Below are 19,902 nucleotides of genomic sequence, written 5' to 3' on the forward strand. Positions count from 1 at the left end.
GAGACAACAGTTTACATTAGCAGCATAAATGGATGTTCCCATGACAGTTTGCAGCTAACAAGCACAATATGAGCCTCCCAACCACAGCTTGTTGACTGCTGTGTGAGCGCATGTAATGTGTTTCCTGTTTCTTCAAGAAAACCCCACACAGACTGAGAAGCCACGTCTTCCTGAATATGTAAATAACTTTAAGATAAGAAATGAAAAAGAAAAAACAAGTATCAAAGAGGCCATCTTGAAATATAGGAATTTCTGTTTTGCTATTTCTGTCACATTGAGCTTAGACGGTTAACAAGCAAACCACTTTGTGATGTTTTGGCGTCGACACGGATGGCAGCAAACATCATGCAAAGATAGAAATCTCAATCTATTCCATTCAATCTACCCAAAACAAAAAACCCTACAGCAGAAACTGCAATTAAAGGGACAATAGCCGCTCCATTTTGCTCTGTTCCAGATCAGTGACTGAACAAATACTCTTTTGAACAACAGCACATAACAGCATTCTCCATTTTTTTTTATAACAGAATCCTAATCCATCCAGACGTTTAACAAACACTTTTTGGTAGTCACGGCAACACGCGCTTGCACCAGACTCAATCCTCACTCTCATTCCCCGAGGTGTGTGTCTCAGATGGACAGGAGTGTCAAACAGGGCGTGCAGGGTAATTGTAAAACCCAGGGTGCGCAGCCACACACTCCACTGTTTGCCTACCAATGATGGAGATGGGATTCTTGCTTGTTAAAGCCTAAGTGACTGTGAAATGTGTGTAGTCTGCTCAACGACATCTTGACAGCCTATGATGAAACTCTACTTGCAGGGCAGTGGGACAGAGTGCGATTATACCTCATCCTTTCAGCAGCAGGACCTTCAGGCCCGGCGCAGCAGCATCACCGGCTTCTCCATCAGACAGACACATTATGAGCAGTTTTAATGAGTGCAGAACTACAGGCAGCTGTTCAGCTTCACCCTGCAGAATACAGAACGGTTTTAGTCATGCAAATGACTTTCTACAAAGTCATTTTACCACAGGGTGTTATGACTCAACATACCAGTTTTATCATAAGACTTAATATCCTTTTCTGAAAGTAATCAAGACTTTCTGTGTCCGCATAGGACAAGGCAGACAGCTGACCGACCTGTTCAACGAGCAGCACTTGTAAGCTGTGATTAAAACCTCGACAAATTTTTATGAGTTTGGCTTTATCAAAACACAGTACAATTGTTTTACTAGTTTTCACTCCCTTTAACTCCAGTTTTTAAAATGAGGACAGGCAGGGATTTTTTTTTTTTTGTGCCGGTCAAACAGTGCTTGAAACTTTTGGCAACGTGAAAATTTGGGGTGTATATTGAACAATTTCTGCAACTTTCTGAAACAAGCAATCCCACATTCAGACTCTCTCCACGCAGGGATTGTCCCGTCCTTCTGTGCAGTTTGGTAAACTCGTTGGTGAACACTCTGGCCCGCTTGCTCGTCACTCATCTTCCTTCTTAAGTACAACAGCTGCATGTACCCAGCCTCCTCTCCATCCAAATTCCAGCATTAGCAGCACGCTATGAATACTCCGGAGTTAAAATTGTCACAAAGCATTCGCCACGCTACTGTCCTTTTACATTCACCGAAACACTGAGAATTGCTTACAGAGTGGCAGTTAAATAGTCATACACAGACATCCCGCTCTGACCCTCCTGTACAAAAAGCACGCCAGCTTTCTTACAGACATAATATGATGATATACAGCTCAGCATTTTCAGATTTTTTTTTTTTTTTAACATCATTCAAATCCTTCGGCTTCCGTGGTGGTTTAAATATTAAATGGCTTTTATCGTTGCTGTCACGCGTGTGTTTGAAAAATAACTCATTTTAAGCATGGTTACACATTCAGGATTGAAAACACAACCACTGCTTCTGTCACAGGGGTGGTTATTCATTTTACCATGCTCTTATCAAAAGATGCTGTCAGGAAAAAGCAGAAATTTATTTACATTTCGGCTGTAAAACCAGGAACTGCAGTGAATGCAAAAGGAAGCTAAAAACAAAGTGCAAATCGTGTTTGCTGAAGTGAATGTCAACTTCTGTGAAAGCCAGACTGCTGCAGGGTAAATGATCTGCCAACATATTCAACAACCCAACACATCAACCCCAGACTGAAGGCGGGGTTCCTGTTGGTGGCATTTGGCTGTGTGTGTGTGTGAGAGAGAGAGAGAGAGAGAGAGAGAGAGAGAGAGAGAGAGAGAGAGAGAATTGGGAGGGGAAAAGATAACTAACAGAGTGTGAAAGGGGGTGTTTATTTATTTGGCAGGTGAGCCGAGAGAAAACTCTTTTGCACAATTATAGAGAATGGTTGTAGAAAAGCGTGTGTGCCTCTGCTTCATCTGCATCGTATACGCACATACAGTATGCGTGTTTGTCTGCTTTAAGCTATACAGAGGGAAGAGAGGCCATACTTGTCAGTGTCGATGATGAGTGCTGTTTATAATAGTCTGAGGATGCCCAGGGGGCTCAGCAACATCTAAACACATGACCATCCATATTGGATGTTGTTGTGTGTGTGTGTGTGTGTGTGTGTGTGTGTGTGTGTGTGTGTGTGTGTGTGTGTGTGTGTGTGTGTGTGTGTGTGTGTGTGGCTGTGACTAAAACCACCATCAAGGAAGTTGATTTGCTTCTCAAAAACGAATAAAGGCGTATCTCACAGTTACAAAGATCCGATGTCGTGGTGACCATTTAATGAACCAACCACATGAAGGATTCCCTGTGTCATGCAGGCGAACTGTAAGCAACCATACAAAAATGAAGGCAGCTACGGTGCAAGGCCAGATATAACTCATGCGAGGAGTATCATAGGAATATTGAGGTGTCTCTGGATGCAACAGCAAGGTGACATGTGTTGAAGCTGCGACCAATCGACAGAATTGTGCAGATTTGTTATCACTAGAATTGAATCTAATGCCGCAGCCTAAAAGATGAAGAATAAAAGGCATGAGGCAATTAACAAGGAGCCAGTTTGAAGAGAAAATGGAAAGGAGCAGCCTAAATGTTTTATATTAATATTAATTAATTGATCATGCTGCATTGATTTTCTATATTAACAGGGGCCACGACATTTTTTTTTCACGAGCTCGGGCAACAAGTCCCTGTCTCAGCTCTCGACTGTCACCGCTTCCCAATTTGGCTTTCCCTGCCAGCAGTGAGGCTGCCGCAGTAACAACTCTGGTGCACTCTGTCACTGAAGTTTCCCGGTGCAACCCTCCCTCTCTCCACACACACACACACACACACACACACACACACACACACACACACACACACACACACACACACACACACACAGAGAGAGAGAGATACATATATACATACATAAACGCAAAGCACACACATACTCCGATGCAGCACGGACCGAAAATTAAACTACCACAGGGAAACAACACAACTTTTACACACTGATGTTGGAGCTGCGAAACGAGCGCTTACCAGATGAAAGAGGACTGTCCAAAACAAATCTGCATTCAGGGGCTGGTTGAACACAAAGTGGTGGGGTTTGGTCCGAAGCCTCCCGCGCTACATTAAAGAGGTGACAGTGCTCTGTTGTCTGTGGAGGCGACAGGGAGCGATGAGACTCCTTCTTCTCCTTCTTCTTCTACTTCTTCAGCCTGCGCGCATTTCAGGACATGGGGGACCCGGAGCTCCTCGGTTCAGTCTGCTGCGCTCTCTGAGCTCCGCCAGCCAGCGAGGACTCTGCTGGGAGGAGGAGGAGGAGGAGGAGGAGGCGGAGGCGTGCCGGAGAGCAGCCGCGCACAGCTTCACGGGAAATGTAGTCGATCACGAGTACGCCTTGTTTAATTCGTATAATTTCAAAAGCAACATAACGTGCAGCGTGGAAATGTTTGAACAGTAAAATGAGTGCGAGGCTTCTCTGTTCGCTCTCGCGGTGAAGTAAACACACAAATCGTAATTTTATTTACAGTAATAAAACTTAAAAAGTGTTTGACATACTGTCATTCACAACATAAAACCGAGATTAAGAGTAAATATACTCATCAAAAGGTGCTTTGCAATACTGTTATTTATTCGTGTACTGTAATATTTATCATTAAAATATTCCTACAACTTTAATGAAGAAGCTTTGCTGGCGCTTTTGTCGTTCATGTCGGAGACACTTTGGGATTCTTTCAAGTTTCATACTTGTGTTTTGTTTTTTGTTTTTTTTTACAGAACAGATTGCCCTGAGGAACTCAACGGAAAATGTTTTTGTTTTTTTCACTGATTTACGAGTTCCAAGATTTATGAGTTTAGTGCCAGTTTACATTTGATAGGTTTGGGGGGGGGGGGAAGCATGAAATGAGTGAGAAATATAATTCACTGCTGCACGTGTTCTGAGTGAACTACTGCTTCGTTTGTCTTGGTTTTCTCGGTGCTCCTGTGGTTCTGCGTTGTCAATACCGGTAGGAACACCCGTATGACCCCCCCCCCCCCCCCCACCTGAGTTCTTGAACCTTGACTATTTCCACGAGAAAAAGATAAAGCAAACCATTAAGATCGTTCCCAGTTCGTTCTCTCAAGTGATTAACCGCAGGTTCTGTAGTCTATATTCATAGATAAACTGAATGGGAACCAATCTGTGAATATCAGCGAATATGACACGCTGATGTTACAGTACAACGGAGTTGTAACCATCAACTTCCTGCAGTGAAAGATCCTCGCAGCACTAATAGTATGTAAAAAAAAAAAAATGACATGAGCAGAACATTGCAAACACCGCTGCTTCCTTGTAGAGCCGTTTCGTAAACTCATTGTGCTCAGACCTTGGATGAAGTCCCGCAACAAGACAATGTGTTTTTCTTCCTTTGAGGTCAACCGTTCCCTTGAGCGCTCATTGTTGGGTTTTTTTTTTTTTTTTTGGAGCACCCTCTCCCCCTACTTTCTCACTGCTCTTACAGTTCCAGCAAGTACTGTATAGGAAACGTGTTCGCCTCTGAGTAAGCTGTACAGTCTAAATTTAGAGCCCCCCCCCCCCCCCATTGGTCCAACTGTCACAGGCTGGGGTCGGACTGTCGGACATTCAGGAAAGAGACTGGAGGCGTATTCAAATAAAATGCACAAGCTTGGGCGTACTAATCTGAGAATAACACATTTGTTCTTAACCCGCCCTGAAAACAGCGCGTCTATAAATACTCAGCTGAAAGCAAGTCAGCAGAGGTCAAAGAAGTGAACACAGCTGTAAAGTTGAGCGCAAAATGGGGAGGGCCCAGCTGAAGGCGACGTGTTGTTGTTGTTGTTGTTGTTGTTGTTGTTGTTGTTGTCCTTTCAAAGTAAACAAGCAATTTATTGAGAGAAAGAACATCTGGCCGCTGAAAAGCGTTTACAATTGTAGAGAAAATACTGAACACACATTAAAAAAAATTATTTTTTTTTAAAAAGTGTCCGTGAGATACACGCCGCCGTGCTCAAATCAAAATTGACAACCTTACCTACTAACGCGGCAAAATGGTTGTTTTGATGTGATGGTGCAGACTCCTTCCCCGCACCAGCACATCGCTTCACGGTATTTCATGCAATAATTAAATTACGCTCAAGTGCTTCCGCAGTCAAAATTGAAATGCATTTCCATCCCAATACCCTGACCAGGCTTTTGACCTTTTTTTTTTTTTTTTTATCTGCTCGGTGGGAAGCAGCAATAGCTGGGGACCGTTTCCCATCCCGCTTGTCTATTTGATTATGAGATGTGACTGTTTGATTGTCTATTTGGAGAGGCAGCACCTCCTTTATTGACTTAGTTCCTGACAGACCTCCTCTACCCACTCGTCCTCTAACGTAATTGTGTTCTGTGACACAGTGACTATTACAGGACGGTGCCACAGCCTCTTCTCCCCTGAGTTTGTTTTTAATGAGCTCTGTCATGCCATTGTGGAAAAGAGGCTGCTGTTTACCCAGCTCTAATCGTGCTGCATTTTAACGTCACGTGAATTCTCTAAAGGGACAATGTCTCCTCAAGACAGCAGGTAATAAATAAAGACTGAGAGATGCGGACCACATTTTCTTCAGGGTTTTGAATGATTGCGAGGACGAGCCCCGTACATATATGAATTAAACTGCGGAGGTGGAAAATTCAAGCGGCAGAATATTACAACTGGACACATCACGGAGTACGTGCACTGATGAAGATGCATGAATTTACTGCTACAAAATGCAACTTAAATCCACATGAATATTATTATCACACATTACTACATTAAATAGGCCCCTGTCTAATAATAAATACTTCTCATTTCTCATCGCTGTATGTGCTTATTAGGTGATATTTCTGCACCTATAATCAATTTCCCCGGGCCACCGCCGATCACCGATGAGTTCTTTATCCTCTGCCGCCCTCTGGTGGTCCCCCGTGAGAAGCGCCACTCCCCGCTGAGGTTAGAGGTCACTCCACTAAAAAAAAAAAAAAAAAAACAACACAACGAAAACATGGCGGCTCCCAGGAAAGCGACCGTGCTGCTGAAGGCTGTGAAGAAAATTACGGTTCAGTTTTGCCCGTTCGAGTCAAATGTCCGGTCCACACGGTAAGAAAAGGACGAGCTGCGTAGTTTTTAAAGTGCTCTCCGGTCTTCTCGTCGTTATAAACTCACCTGCTATGTGGACACGCGTGACGTGACGTATGTCTGATCTGTGTCTTTACTGTGAGGTCTGAAATTCAAAATTTGGTTGTACTGTAATGGCGATTATAAAAGTAGTTTAAAAAAATAATAATAATAATAATAATAATAATAATAAAAAGAGGTCTCGTGCCCTCTAAAACAGCTGTGTTCGTCGCTGCGGTTGGTTTTGACTGCACAGGGCAACACCGGGTGGTGGAAGAAGCATTCACCATCCTTTATTTCAGGAAAAGTATCAATACAAGCAACGTAAAAAAAATTAATAAAAAATTTAAAAAAATGCTCCATTACGAGTTAAAGTCCTGTATGAAAAATCCTACTCGAGAAAAAAAAAAAAAAGTACACGGAAAAGTACACAGGATGTAGTTAAAAGTATTGAAGTAATTGTCCTGGTTTGGTTCCTTTGACTGGTGTATTATATGACATCGTTAGATGTTTAATACTAAGGCATCGGTGTGTAAGCAGTATGGCTCGGTGATTATATCGATATTTTATCACATTGTGAAAAGAGATTAGTTTTCAACTCCGATTTTTGGATGTTGTAACGTGATACAGCGTAATTCTCGTCTTTTCCTGGTTTGAAAGGCAATAAGGTGAATTTACCAGACTATTTGAGCTGCTCTGTTATTTACCATTTTACCAATTATATCCACATTGCTGATGATTATCAAAAATCTCATTGTGTAAACATTTTATGAACGCACTCACAGTCATCCATACAATAATCATTGTAACATTGATGCTGAGGTATTTGGTTGACAACATTGTGATATTTGATATTGTCCAGTCCTTGTAAGCAGCATGCTGCTGTTGTAGCTGCTGCAGTTGGAGTCGCTTTGAATTGACTTTATATATCCAGTTTTATATACGGAGAGAGCAGATAAATGTAGGAAGTAGTCAGATGATTACTGAGAGAGGAAAGAAGGAAAAATAAAAGATCCGACCCGCAAATGTGTTCACAGATTTTGAACTTTTTCTCAAATCTTTTCTTGATGATATTGGATCATTTGAGCATTTCTTGAAATGAAAACATTTCGTTTAGAGGAAGAAAAAAAAAACAAATCACTGTTTGGTGGCGCTATTAACAACTCATCTGACACGTGACCCAGACTCCACATTGATTTTTGTGGATTTTGACGTCAAGGCCAAACAGGTTGGGAGCCACTCGTTTAATCTTTAACAACGTGTAGTATTTTAAAAGCCTGTTAAGTTATTCATTTTGTCAAAGCTGTATCTTAAAAGTAACTTAAACTGTCAAGAGTGGAGAGTACAATATTTTGCTCCAAAATGTTGTGGAGTGGAAGTATAAACTACCATCAAAGGGAAATACTCAAGTAAATTTAGCAAATGAACTTAGTTACTTTCCACCTCCTATGATGATAATAATAATAATAATAATAATAATAATAATAAAAGAAAAAGGTGTAACTTCTCCCATTCAAAGGTTCAGCAAAGAATCAGACAGGTATGAAATACATAAGTGAAAACACTGAGGTTGGTGGGCCATGGATGTGTAGGACCTTTAACTTTCTAATACCTGCAGACTCTAAATAAAATCTAAAATAAGTCCTTCATTTTAAGAGGTCATTATTCATGCATAAAGGAGTCCGTATCATTGGATTATTATCACTAGTAAACAGTATTTAATGTCACAGGTTGGAGCTCATGTAATCAACTTTTCCTACATCTGACCGGTTTGGTGGAAAGTAATATTTCATGATGAATCCTTGCTAAAAAAAAAAATTAAAAAAAAAAAAAATCTAAATCTCTAAAGTAACTACAGCAGCGGAATAAAAAAATAAAAAAAAAAGTATCGCATAGTGTCTCCCAGCCGGCGAAATACTCCTCAGACTTTGATCAAATATTGACTTCCCACAACGGCTGCCGTGCAGCAACTGTGAAATGAGCTCTTCCTCTCGGCCCACAGGGAGTTCCTGTCCTCGGTCGGTTCAGAGAAGGCCCGAGCTACCAACATGAACTGTGAGGTGGTCACCGCGGTGAAGCACGACAAGTCTGAACCCGTCGTGGAGATTACTTACAGTAAGTATCGCCCGGCCGCGTCCCGTCAGAACGTTGTTTTTGCTCTTCTTTCCCAAACACCGTTACGAGCCTCCGCGCGAACACCGGTCGCACGCCGCGCCATTTCCCGCGACGGGTAAACACTCAACCGGCGGGAAACACCGAGGACGCGTTCATGTGTCGATCGGACGGCTCGCAGCGATCAGTCGATGAATCGATTAGTTGACAGGGGACTAGTTGCCAGCTATTTTGTGTGTCGATTCATGTTTTTGAGCTGTTTGTTTAAGTAACAGCTGTGCTTAAATTCTCTGGATTTTTAAAGCTGAATATTTTCTGGCTCCTTTAGTCCGCCGAATTTGTTTTTTTTTGGTTGTGGACTGCGGGGGTGGGGTGGGGGGTGGGGGTTTGGGATAAAACAAAACATTTTAGGCTGCACCTTGGACTTAAGGGAAAACGCTGGTCAACATTTTTCACTATTTTTTTTTTTTTTTTGTGGACATTTTCAAGACCAAACAGCAAAATCGGTAAATCAAGAAAATAATCGGCAGATGAATTAGTTGTGCGAACAGTAATGAGTCGCGGCGCTGCAATTGACGGGTCGTCTCTCGGTGAATGAACTACCGTCATGCGCCGGTCAGTCCTGAGCTCGCGGCGGCCTCGTTTGTTTCTTTAAACACAAAAAGGAAAACAAACGCGCGTCTGCAAAACGCAGCGTCCGGCGTGTCGCACGCTCAGCACCGCGTGACCCGGTCTGGGAATTTCATGCCGGTAGCTTTACCGCACGACGCGAAGAGGTGTCGCTCGCAGACAGCGAGGGTCGAGCGCGGAGACGTCCGCCGCGGGTCGGCACGAGCGCTGCTACTGACGAGAACTCCTTTTGTGCTACTTGACTTTTGCTCAGAGTGAACTTCTCAACCCTTTCCCTCCTCGCACTCCCGAACGATTGTGTCACCGTGAGTCACCCCATTGTGTCGTTGTTTACCGCAGTAGATGGAGAGAGGCTTCTGATGAAGGGAGCAAAGTTGACCACCGGCGAGATGCTGAGCGCATTTCAGTCCCGCTGCGCAGCCAAGGACCCGCAGGCCAAAGCCGGAGCGAAGAAATGATCGTGGTGTAGCTGTGTTTGAATTCATCGGCGTTTATCTGTGTATGTTCTTGTTCAACGTGCAATAAAAAAAAACTATTTCATTGAGTACATGTGGTGCTCCTGGTGTTAATTGGACCTCAATTCATAATTTTGATCTTTTTTTTTTGTAGTCAACATGAACTTTACTGCTGTCAAATAAAAACAAAATAAAGAAATAAAATAAATAGTCCTGCTCCCTGTTGTACCCGGGGAAATCGTTTGGACATCAGCCTCATCGTTCTAGCTGTGCTCAGCGCGGGGTTATAGTGTGTCCTTGCATAATGTGACATTTTTTTCCTGATAAAAAAGACCATTTCAGTGTTTGGGAGAACATTATGCAAGCTCCAACCTTTGACACAGCAGACCTAAATCAAAAGAAAACAAACAACCTTTCACCCAGTCGATAACTGAAATCCTGCCTTCCTAGTTATCCTCTGCTACATTACCATCTGTAACTTGCTTTCTATTCCCCCCCCCCCCCACTGATAGATTAGTATTGCATCCGCTTGCACTTATAAATGTATTTATATCATTTTTTTCTGCCAAGATGAAGATATGACTTGAATATCTTCCAACATACAGAAAAGCAAAAACTCCTAATGAGGCACTCTTTGTAAAGTATCATGTACAGTTTTATTAGTTTCATTAGTGCTTTATAAACCAGTTTTAAGCCTTTAATAAACACGTGGATTGGGAGGTTGTAAATGTTCCTGAAAGCTGCTGTTTAGCCTCTCTGTATTGTAATAATTCAGTTTAAAATATTAGTAATCATTATTTAATGCTGATGTCTGTCTCATTTCCCACAAGCAAATTTGAAGTGCACAGCAGTACTTCTTGTAAAGCACTAATTAAAGGACCAAAGTACTTCTTCTATGTTTTATGATCGAGCATACAGCTGTAGATAAGTTGTTGATGTGTTTATATTTTGGTGTAGTCTGCCATAACTGCCGTAACTATTAAATAGATTATTGAAAAAGGGGATAATGTGAATATGAACACTAAATAAACACACACTCCTACAAGGCCAAAGAATCACGTGACACTGAATGCTAACAAAACAATTGATGTTTATCTTTTGTTCAAATTGCAGTGTTGAAAGTTTTGTGTCCAGAGTCGTGATAAATCCCATTTAGCTTTCAAAATCCATTATTAGCAAAGCCTCTTAGGTGATAGCAGCTAGGGGGCGGGGGGGGGGGCGGGTATTCACTGATCTGTTTTTGTGACGTGGCAGGCTGTGATTGGTTCCCACTGCGATGCCCAGGAACGAACTGTCCCTTTAAAAGCGCTCCGAGCGTGTTCCCACACTGAAAGAGAGTTGAGTCCAGAGTTGGTGGGACGATCTGTTGTTTTTCAGGATATCACATCAAAGACTGCAAAAATGGTCGAGAAGTTTGTTGGGACATGGAAGATGATTTCCAGCGATAACTTTGACGACTACATGAAAGCAATAGGTAAGAGAGATTTATTTATTTATTTATTTTTATTTTTTTAAACAATTTGACAATTTTTCAAAACAATTTGAAATGAAAACTTTTCATATGAGGAAAAAGTTTGCTATGGCCTCTAAAATATGATTGCATGGACGACATCATTTGATAAAGGCGACCTGACTCTCTAAAGTTGAGCTTAATAGCTGCATTCAAGTGCAAATGTGCGAATTGTGTTACATGTGATGCATGTTGATGGTCCCGCCTCCCCCCTCTGCAGGTGTAGGATTTGCGACCCGGCAGGTGGGGAACAGGACCAAGCCCAATCTCGTAGTGACCGTGGACGATCAGGGCACCATATGCATGAAGTCTCAGAGCACCTTCAAAACTACTGAAATCAAATTCAAGCTCAACGAGCCGTTTGAGGAGACGACCGCAGACGACAGGAAGACCATGGTTAGTGTGGCCTGAGGAGGTAGCGCAGAAATAATAATAATAATAATAATAATAATAATAATAATAATATCATGATAGAAGTAACGGCTTACTGCTGTATTTATGTGCCCTGCAGACCGTGGTGACTCTGGAGAACGGCAAACTTGTGCAGAAACAGAGCTGGGATGGAAAAGAGACGAATATCGAGAGGGAGGTCAATGAAGGGAAATTGATAGCGGTAAGGATTTTGTCTCTCTGACTTTTTACTTAGACATCTGAATTGTTAACATGGCAGTAGTTCAATAGTTTGCTTCCATAACTTCCGTCTGAGTTGTCCATTATTAAGCCCCAAAAATGAGCTGCAGACGCAGTGACTTCCTTTTCTCACGCGAATGACAGGAGATCTTTTAACTCTTTTTCTTTTTATCTTTAGTTCACGCAGCAAAGCGTTAACTGAAAACACAAAATAATATACTTTGTCAACCGGTAGAAAAACGATATGCTCCCGTGCCTAATGCAGCTCTCTGTGTGGCACATGCCGACATCCCCCCCCCCCCCCCCCCCCCCCAAAAAAAAGGGAACGTTCATCATTAAGATAAATGTCTTTCAATATATTTTACATATCTCAGTTCCTGCACAATGAGCATAATTCAGAAATTAAATTACTAATATTCCCGAAATTCAAATGAACTAATAATACACATGTGGCTCTTACAGTGAGCATGTATATTTATTTTTAAATACAGACATCTTAACATTTGATTTGTTAAGTTTTAATAAACGATGCATATGTTTATTTCCATCATAAATATGTTTTCAGTAGGCCTATAATTTAGGATAACAACAAGTCAAACTGTAATGCAGTTGTACTACTATAAAGTAATAAAATGACAAAAAGCTGAACATCCGATGAAGATTAATATAAAAATATATCTAAGCCTGTACTTAGGGTTTCGTAAGAATACCGTCATCATATTGTAGCACAAATTCTTCACCAGACTCGAAGCATGATTTCAACATCATCTTTTCTCCAAATGCTTTATCTTTTGATCCCTTCACTCCGATCTGTCTTTTCACACAGAAATGCATAATGGGAGACGTGGTGGCGGTGAGGATGTACGTGAAGGAGGCATGATGGCGTTTTTTCAGTCCAACCGTAGATGCATCGCTGGATGACAGGCTCAGTTCAATGAGCGTAATACCAAACTAAAGTGGTAGCGTGTTCTGCTCTACTTCATCTTCTTCTTCTCTTATCCTCACTGTGTTGCCAAAATAAAATTTCTGTGCCCCTGTTCTCCAACATGACACGTTTGGTTTCATTTGGAATTGTTGTGGTGATTTGAATAAAAATGCAGAAAAATTTGTCAAAGCGGTGTCTCCTGTGAGTTTGTTGAATATTGATAACTGGTAGCGGTCAGTTTGTCTGCCGTCTATTGACGGTGTGACGTCCTGCTTCAATTATGGCATTCTTGAAAGCATTCTAATCATTTGAGTATGCAGAAGAATGTCATGCAAAAAATGTACTCTAATGGGAACATACCACCTAATCTGACTGCTGATTTCCTGGTTTATTTCCATACTTGGGGGAATAATAGTGTAATCATTCCACATGCATTGGATTTTTCCAACTGCTTTGCCTTGTACAGTTCGTTTTATGCTTCCTTATTTTGGTCAGAAGACAAAACGAAAAAGATCCCAACACATCCCCTACTGAAAGGTCAAGAAGCAAACCATCCTGCCATCCTGATGATATGTGATGTGTGTTGGCAGGGACTCTGAGGAATGTGACCTCTTTCGAAGTATTGAGAGCATCATGCAGCGAGGTCAGTGGGGAAATGTGTCCCCTCTTCCTTTTTGGGAGGTTGAACATTTCCCATTGCACATGTACTGGCAGCGGGAGTACATGGAGCATCAGGGGCCGTCCCTGCAGACGTCCCCACCCTTTGGCCGCTGGTCAAGTTTTTGTGTGTTGGGGAGATTGTTCGAGAGGCTACGGCCACTTTCCCATGACAGGAAAAGGGAGACGATAGTACTGATTGCCGTTGATGGCCAAAACAGCTGAACCAGGTGGAATTGTGGGCCAAAACACTTGTTCCCTTCTGCCTGGACAATAGAGCTGGCGGCAGTCGAGGACACACAGTGTTTGAACTTCTGGTGAGATGCCAAGTGAATGAGAATATCACAGTGGACAGCCAGCAAAGGTTAATGTGTTAGAGCTGTGTTAGTGTGTCATTGGCTTGGTTTTTTAGTGCCTCAAAGACATTTAACTTCTACAGATGGGGAGCCATTTGTTAACTCTGGGAAACAAAAGCATCACTGTAATCTCCCTGGCCTTTTACAGCACAACACACAGCACTTGTCTGAATCAGTTAAATGAGGTACAAATTCACTCACTTAGTATGTTCCCATCCATTACAAAAAGAAGAAACGTAACACTGTGGCTCCAGCCCAGTTTGGATCACTAACTGGGCAAAGCTAGCTGCAGAACTCCAGGAGCCTCAAAATCCTCAAGGTCAATTTGGTTATTTGATTACACTCAAGATTATCAGGGCAGTTGCACCACGATATTACAATATCAACTGAGTCTTGTATTATCAGGAAATCTTATGGCTATATTATCTTTCTTGTTGAGGGGGTCCTGTGTCAAATTTTTGTTAATTTTTTACTCAACCTTTTATTTTATTATTTTGGATTAGTACAAACTATGACATACAGGTAACCTGGGGTCACGCAGAGCTCCCAAATTGGAGCGTTGGGTTCTCTACAAAATGTAGTGAAGATACGATCTACGGTGCTGTGTGTCTTGTACTTTAGAAACTGGAAGCAGTGGGGATCTAACAGCAAATTAATGCTTGTTCATCCAAACAGGTTCCTCTGGCAGTGCCACAAACTGTATGCATTTTCAGAAATTTGACTGTATTTTGTATTGTTTAGATATAACTTTTTTTTTTAATCTAGGCTCAGAGAAAATAGAACATGTACAATACAAAGAAAAAAATACCAGGTATTTCTTTTTTTGCTGTGCCATAAATCATCTTGCAGAGACTTGAATGTGATGAATACCAAAAAAGAATAACTTTCCACCAAAATAATTATTTATTTTCCTGTAATTTTGTCAACCCTATTAAAATTGCTGAGGGTGGACTTAATAACAGAAACACCTCATCGTGTGATGCAGTTCAGCAGCACTGCAAATTCAATCTTCCACAACGACCATGCAGTTGCATTAAAACTTATCTAAACCAGAAACTGAACATCATAGAGTGACCTTCATAAACTAATGATTTATGGCTGGTACTGTTGTATTACACTACCTTAGTTTTAGTTTAGTACTTGGTGTACCTAATAAATGGGTAAATGCATGTATGTTGTATATCCTTTGTCATTCGTTTCATTATTGATCATGAAATTGAGCTTTCAACAGCCAAACCTTTGTAAACTACTTTCTCCTGTGAGAGACGTTAACTCTTCTAACTCACATCACCTCTGAAAAAAATAAATCCTGATTAAATTTCACCTGAAGAGCTGCTTTTATCTTCATGCTATTGCACTTCAAAAAGCTGTGTATTTGGTGTGTGCATTATAAAAAAGTACTCCAACAGTATGTCAACGTTTTCTCAGCCAGAGAGAACAGATCACATCTGCTATGGATTGACTTACAGGTGCGTTGCTTGAAAACCACAGGCATCCACGTCACTCTGTTTGAATAACTGCAGGGAACGGGGCAGATCTCCAGCTCCCTGTTTTCATCTCAGACATCTTGTATCAATGGTACTTGGCTTTCCTTCATTATCTAAAATGTAATTTGGAAACCAGGTCAGGAAATTTAGAAAACTATTGAACGAACAAGTGGCTCCAATATTTAGATTGGTGGAAGATGTACCGTATACAAAAAACACTACAACCATAAACATTAACAGTGTGTATGAGTCAGAGACTCCCTCTGACCATCTGAAATAATACTCTGTTAGCCTGTGACCAAACAGGATAGAGAGGGAGGTATTCCACTGGAGAGGAAAGGTCCTGATCTTCCTCCGCTGACCGCAGTTTGCAGAGGTAAACCGTACATCAGCAGAGTGGTTTCACAGTGCAATTAGGAAAGTTTTCAGGAAGGAGAAAGATAGTGAGAAGCCCATTGAGGGTGAACCGGCAGGGAAGGAAGTAAAGAAAACAAAGGGCATCACAGGAGAAACACAGGAGTTGTGACCTTCAGTGTTTGTTGTTCTCCAATAAGGGCATCTCTCTTAAAATGATGTTGAAGAAAATATGAAAGTATTGTCACATATTTGTTGCTGAAAGAGACTCTGACACCATGCACTCAATGCAATGCTGCTTGTCTGCATATGTTTTATTGAGTGTGTGTGTGTCTGTGTGTTCTCAAGCCTGATAGACAAATATATCTTGTTGACCTCGGGCTTGAAGAATGAACTCACATCCTTCGCATAACATCTGGAAAGCTCTACTTGAGCTTTAGCGTTGACACCCTTCCTCTGCTTGTCCTTAACTTAAACTCTGTCAAACACAAACACCTTTCATGTTTTAGGGGATCAACAGCACACACAAAAAAAAGTATGATATATAACCTTTATTTCTCGTGCAACACATGACATGTGACTCCTTTGATTGATTTTTACTTTCCTTTATGTTGGACAACCAAAGTGCATTTACAAATGTGTACAAAACAATTACAAACCTGGCAATAATTACACGATTGCATGTCAAGAGTGATTATATTTTGTTTACTTTTTAGCCATTGCTTGAGGAGGACCTGCCTCCATGGCGAGATACTTGCTAAATGCCAAGGAATGCTGAACCACATGGTAGGAGGTATGAAGTGTAAGAATGTTGTGTGGTGTCTGGGCCAGTGAAACTTCAGTCACAACAATCTGACCCGCAAAGAACAGAACAGAATCAGAGACAAAATTGGTCCTGTTTAATTTCACATCTACACAAATGTGAAGATAAGGAGGATTAGGTGGATAATCCCCTTTATCAACACTTTATTTGCACTCTTCTCTTGCGAGAAAAGACGATTTTTCATTTAGTTGTGTGACTGTAATGTTTGAATTCAGGAGATGAATTCAGCAGAAATTGATCGGGAGGATTAAGACAAGTGACCTGGCTGAAATGTCTAGAATTTGTATTTCTAAAACTTCCAACAATGTTTTGAGGGGTTTTACACTTTTTGTTAATGATTATGCTTTTGAGGTTACACTTTGAAATTCAAAAACAACCTTTTTTTTCATCCACAAGTTGAAAAGTGTAACTTAACGTGTCATTATTAAAATGATGAAGCAAAAAGTAGCAGCAGCAACAAGTTGGGACTACTTTAGTTTCACAAAACTTTACACCCACTATCTCTCTGTGACTTGTTGTTGAGTCTGAATGTCTTTGGTTTCAGGAAACGTGAAACAAAAACAGAATGAGCAGACAATCTTTTCTGTAACTACAGATCAAATCCCACTCCCATTCAGTGTTTTTAGACTTCGGTTTCTGCTCAAGGGTAGGGATGACCTTGAGGTCAACCTCCACCTGCTTTCTAAGGAGAGTTTCTGTGAAGTATGCTTCCACATTCACTGAAAACACTTAATACACATCAGTTTTATCTCAGTCCTCTCCACAGGACCTATATGACACCTATGCTGACCCAAGATCAGTCTCCAGGGCAACCAAACAGCTGAACACAACTATGTGTGCTGAGGCCCCTCGGAGCTGTAGGGGAGGCTGGTTGCTATGCAACAAGATTTCTTTCCAGTGAACCTCGCAATCCAGTTATACTAATCACAAGTGCATCAACAAGTTTCTGAGTGTTATGCAAGCTGGGCTCTGTCTGGTCTCACAAGGCACGCTGTTTTATTATTGCCATAAAATGCTGAAAAAGGCAGGGACACTGTTTTGGATCAGAGATTTCTGTGCAGACATCTGGACTAAATAGGGTTAGGGTTAGGATTAGGGTTAGGATTAGGGTTAGGCGTAAGCATTTAGAGAAACTGAAAATGTTTTCGGTGTTTCAGCTTTAAAATATATTTCTGATAAAGCGGATGGCTCACTCTGAGATGAAGGAACACGGAAGCAGCTCAAAATATAACTTCGAAAGGCCTCTGTACTATACATTTGGAAATTAATTTCTGCCTTTGAGAACAACACAAATAATCACTGTTTTTCAAGTCATCCCAGCACGAGTTCCTGTCAAAGTTTAGCTTAGAATGAGGCCCCTGCGACCGATTGTATTGCTCACAGGAAGGATGGTGGAAATCTTTAAAGTGAGATTATGCAAACCAGACCGTACACAATGGTTTCCCCCCCAGAGATCACTACAATCTAAACCCTGAACTTTTTATGTATATATACAAGCATGATTACCGGTCTGTTGTCTTGTCCATGTATGTATGCATTTACGTTCTATTAAAAAACATTAAGAAAGTCAGGAAAGGTTGGTATCTGGGCTTTTGGCTTATCCACTCCTCCTCCACTACCACTACTGTGTGATAGGACATGTGATCTGTAATCTGGAGGGGGTGATGGAGAGAGGGAGGAGCGAGGAATGGGGTGATGTTTAAAATCAGTGTGTGGGTGTGCATCTGTGCTGAATATATGCATGTCCGCGTTAAGCCAGATGGGAAGTAACACTGTAGAATGGCCTCTGTCACATCAAGCATTCTTTGTGGTCCGCTCACAGAAAGAACTCAGCGACTCTGTAACATGCAGAGCAGTTTATTTTATGGCCGCAGCATGAAGAGCATGAATGAAACTTCTGTTAGGGAGAGCAAACACTACAATATTACACAATCATATCAGTGAAACCAAAAGGGTCTTGCATTCGTCATACTGTACTTTGCCCAAAGGAATGTGCTGATCAAAGAAACCTATTTATGTTCTAAGATGTGATATATACATTTGAAATGATTATTTGCGAATGTTTAGCATTAAAGCATTAAAAGCAGCATATGAAAACAATTCTTGGGACATTTCAAAGATCATATGTGACCGTGTTTCATGACCTTCTAAAGAAAAGAGGCCACGTTGCTGAGTTCAGGAGTCACAGCAGATATTACAGTCTGAAGCTTTGCCTGTACCTTTCTACGGGATTTGTGCCAGACAATACAGCACGCTGTGAGATTTCAAGAAATTTAAGTGGATAGAGTCGTGGATAAGTAATGTATTGTTGTGGTTTCTATGCCATAAGTATGGCACACAGACACACTAACCTTCTACTGCAGGTGGTATGGCTAAGTGGTGTTGATATTTTAAAAGTTACACTATGCTGTCTGTCTGCCCTGGTTTCAATGGTTCACATCTTTTTATTCATAATGTAACCAGAAGCAAAAAAGGGTTAGGAGTGAGAGACTGAATCTCAGACTTTATACTTCTTTTCAGTTTTATGCTTTTGTGTTCATTTTGTCAGTTCTTGAAAGGATTTTTTTTCAAAGTTCACAGTAGCTGTAAAATGTATAAAAGAGTCAGTATGTGGGTCATGTCTCTGGGATTCTCATACAGCCAAATACGTCATCTTATTTTAGCCAAAAGAAAAAAAAAGTGACATGAGTCCTTATCTACAGTAAGCGCATGAGTACTTCTATATATACATTCAGTAATTGATGTCAGTTTTTTTTTTTTCACCACCGACAGAGCACAGACCATTTGGACTGCTTAGGAAACTTATATTGAAAAAACAATGGGCCATCAGGAAAGTTGGCCTGATAGACACTTTGAGACGTGCTATATAGGCAACAGGCACTTCCCCACAATGCACTGGAGAGATAACCACAGGCTCTAACAGGCGGGAGGAAAACGGAAGCCATTAGTCACCGGCTGACCTTTCTCCAAGTGGCTTGAAAACAGCCATAACCCAAACCTCCCTTAACCCTTCAGGTAAGATGTACCAAGCCAGCACAAGGCTCAATTCCTAAACAGAGCTGATCAAGTTTTCATGTAATTGGTAACATCTCTTGACAACTGATAGATACTAATGGTAGTGTGAGTTTGTCAGTAAAACTGTATTAACTATTTGAGCTGTATGTGTTTTCATTAATTGTATTATCATTATTCTGAGGTCTGTGGGTTTACAGCTGTTTGAACTGACGTCCTTGTGAAACTCATCGGGAAAACTTCAGCTGCCTTCCTCACAATGCACAGCTGCGCGTTAAACAAGCAAATCCCCTGTGTGGGTCGACTCTTTAGTTAGCTCTTTGTCTTGTCAGGCTCTTTTGATGGGGAAAAAAGTAGAAGGGAGAGAACTGGAGCAT

The 19,902-nt window shown here is 41.3% G+C and overlaps 3 protein-coding genes across 3 annotated transcripts in view; 2 read left to right on the plus strand and 1 right to left on the minus strand.

Moving 5' to 3' along the window:
- Positions 1–3,727, minus strand: part of pag1 (phosphoprotein membrane anchor with glycosphingolipid microdomains 1) — a 53,524-nt gene extending 49,797 nt beyond the window's left edge. The window contains exon 1 of the mRNA XM_069697425.1: positions 3,474–3,727. The gene's annotated coding sequence lies outside the window, so the exon portion shown is untranslated. The remainder of the gene's footprint in view (positions 1–3,473) is intronic.
- Positions 3,728–6,436: 2,709 nt separating this feature from the next.
- On the plus strand, positions 6,437–9,979 carry mrpl53 (mitochondrial ribosomal protein L53). Its single transcript, XM_069696795.1, has 3 exons — positions 6,437–6,556; positions 8,577–8,689; positions 9,656–9,979. The coding sequence occupies exons 1-3, from the start codon at positions 6,462–6,464 to the stop codon at positions 9,772–9,774; spliced, it is 327 nt and encodes a 108-aa protein (XP_069552896.1). The 5' UTR covers positions 6,437–6,461; the 3' UTR covers positions 9,775–9,979.
- A 1,117-nt stretch (positions 9,980–11,096) lies between these two features.
- On the plus strand, positions 11,097–13,025 carry fabp4a (fatty acid binding protein 4a). Its single transcript, XM_069696807.1, has 4 exons — positions 11,097–11,245; positions 11,502–11,677; positions 11,793–11,894; positions 12,738–13,025. The coding sequence occupies exons 1-4, from the start codon at positions 11,173–11,175 to the stop codon at positions 12,789–12,791; spliced, it is 405 nt and encodes a 134-aa protein (XP_069552908.1). The 5' UTR covers positions 11,097–11,172; the 3' UTR covers positions 12,792–13,025.
- The last annotated feature ends 6,877 nt before the right edge of the window (positions 13,026–19,902 follow it).

Source organism: Brachyistius frenatus, unplaced genomic scaffold, assembly GCF_029030835.1.
Source record: "Brachyistius frenatus isolate BFR_SWC_R1_liver_20210118 unplaced genomic scaffold, ASM2903083v1 Contig_2, whole genome shotgun sequence".
Taxonomy (NCBI): Eukaryota; Metazoa; Chordata; class Actinopteri; family Embiotocidae; genus Brachyistius; species Brachyistius frenatus.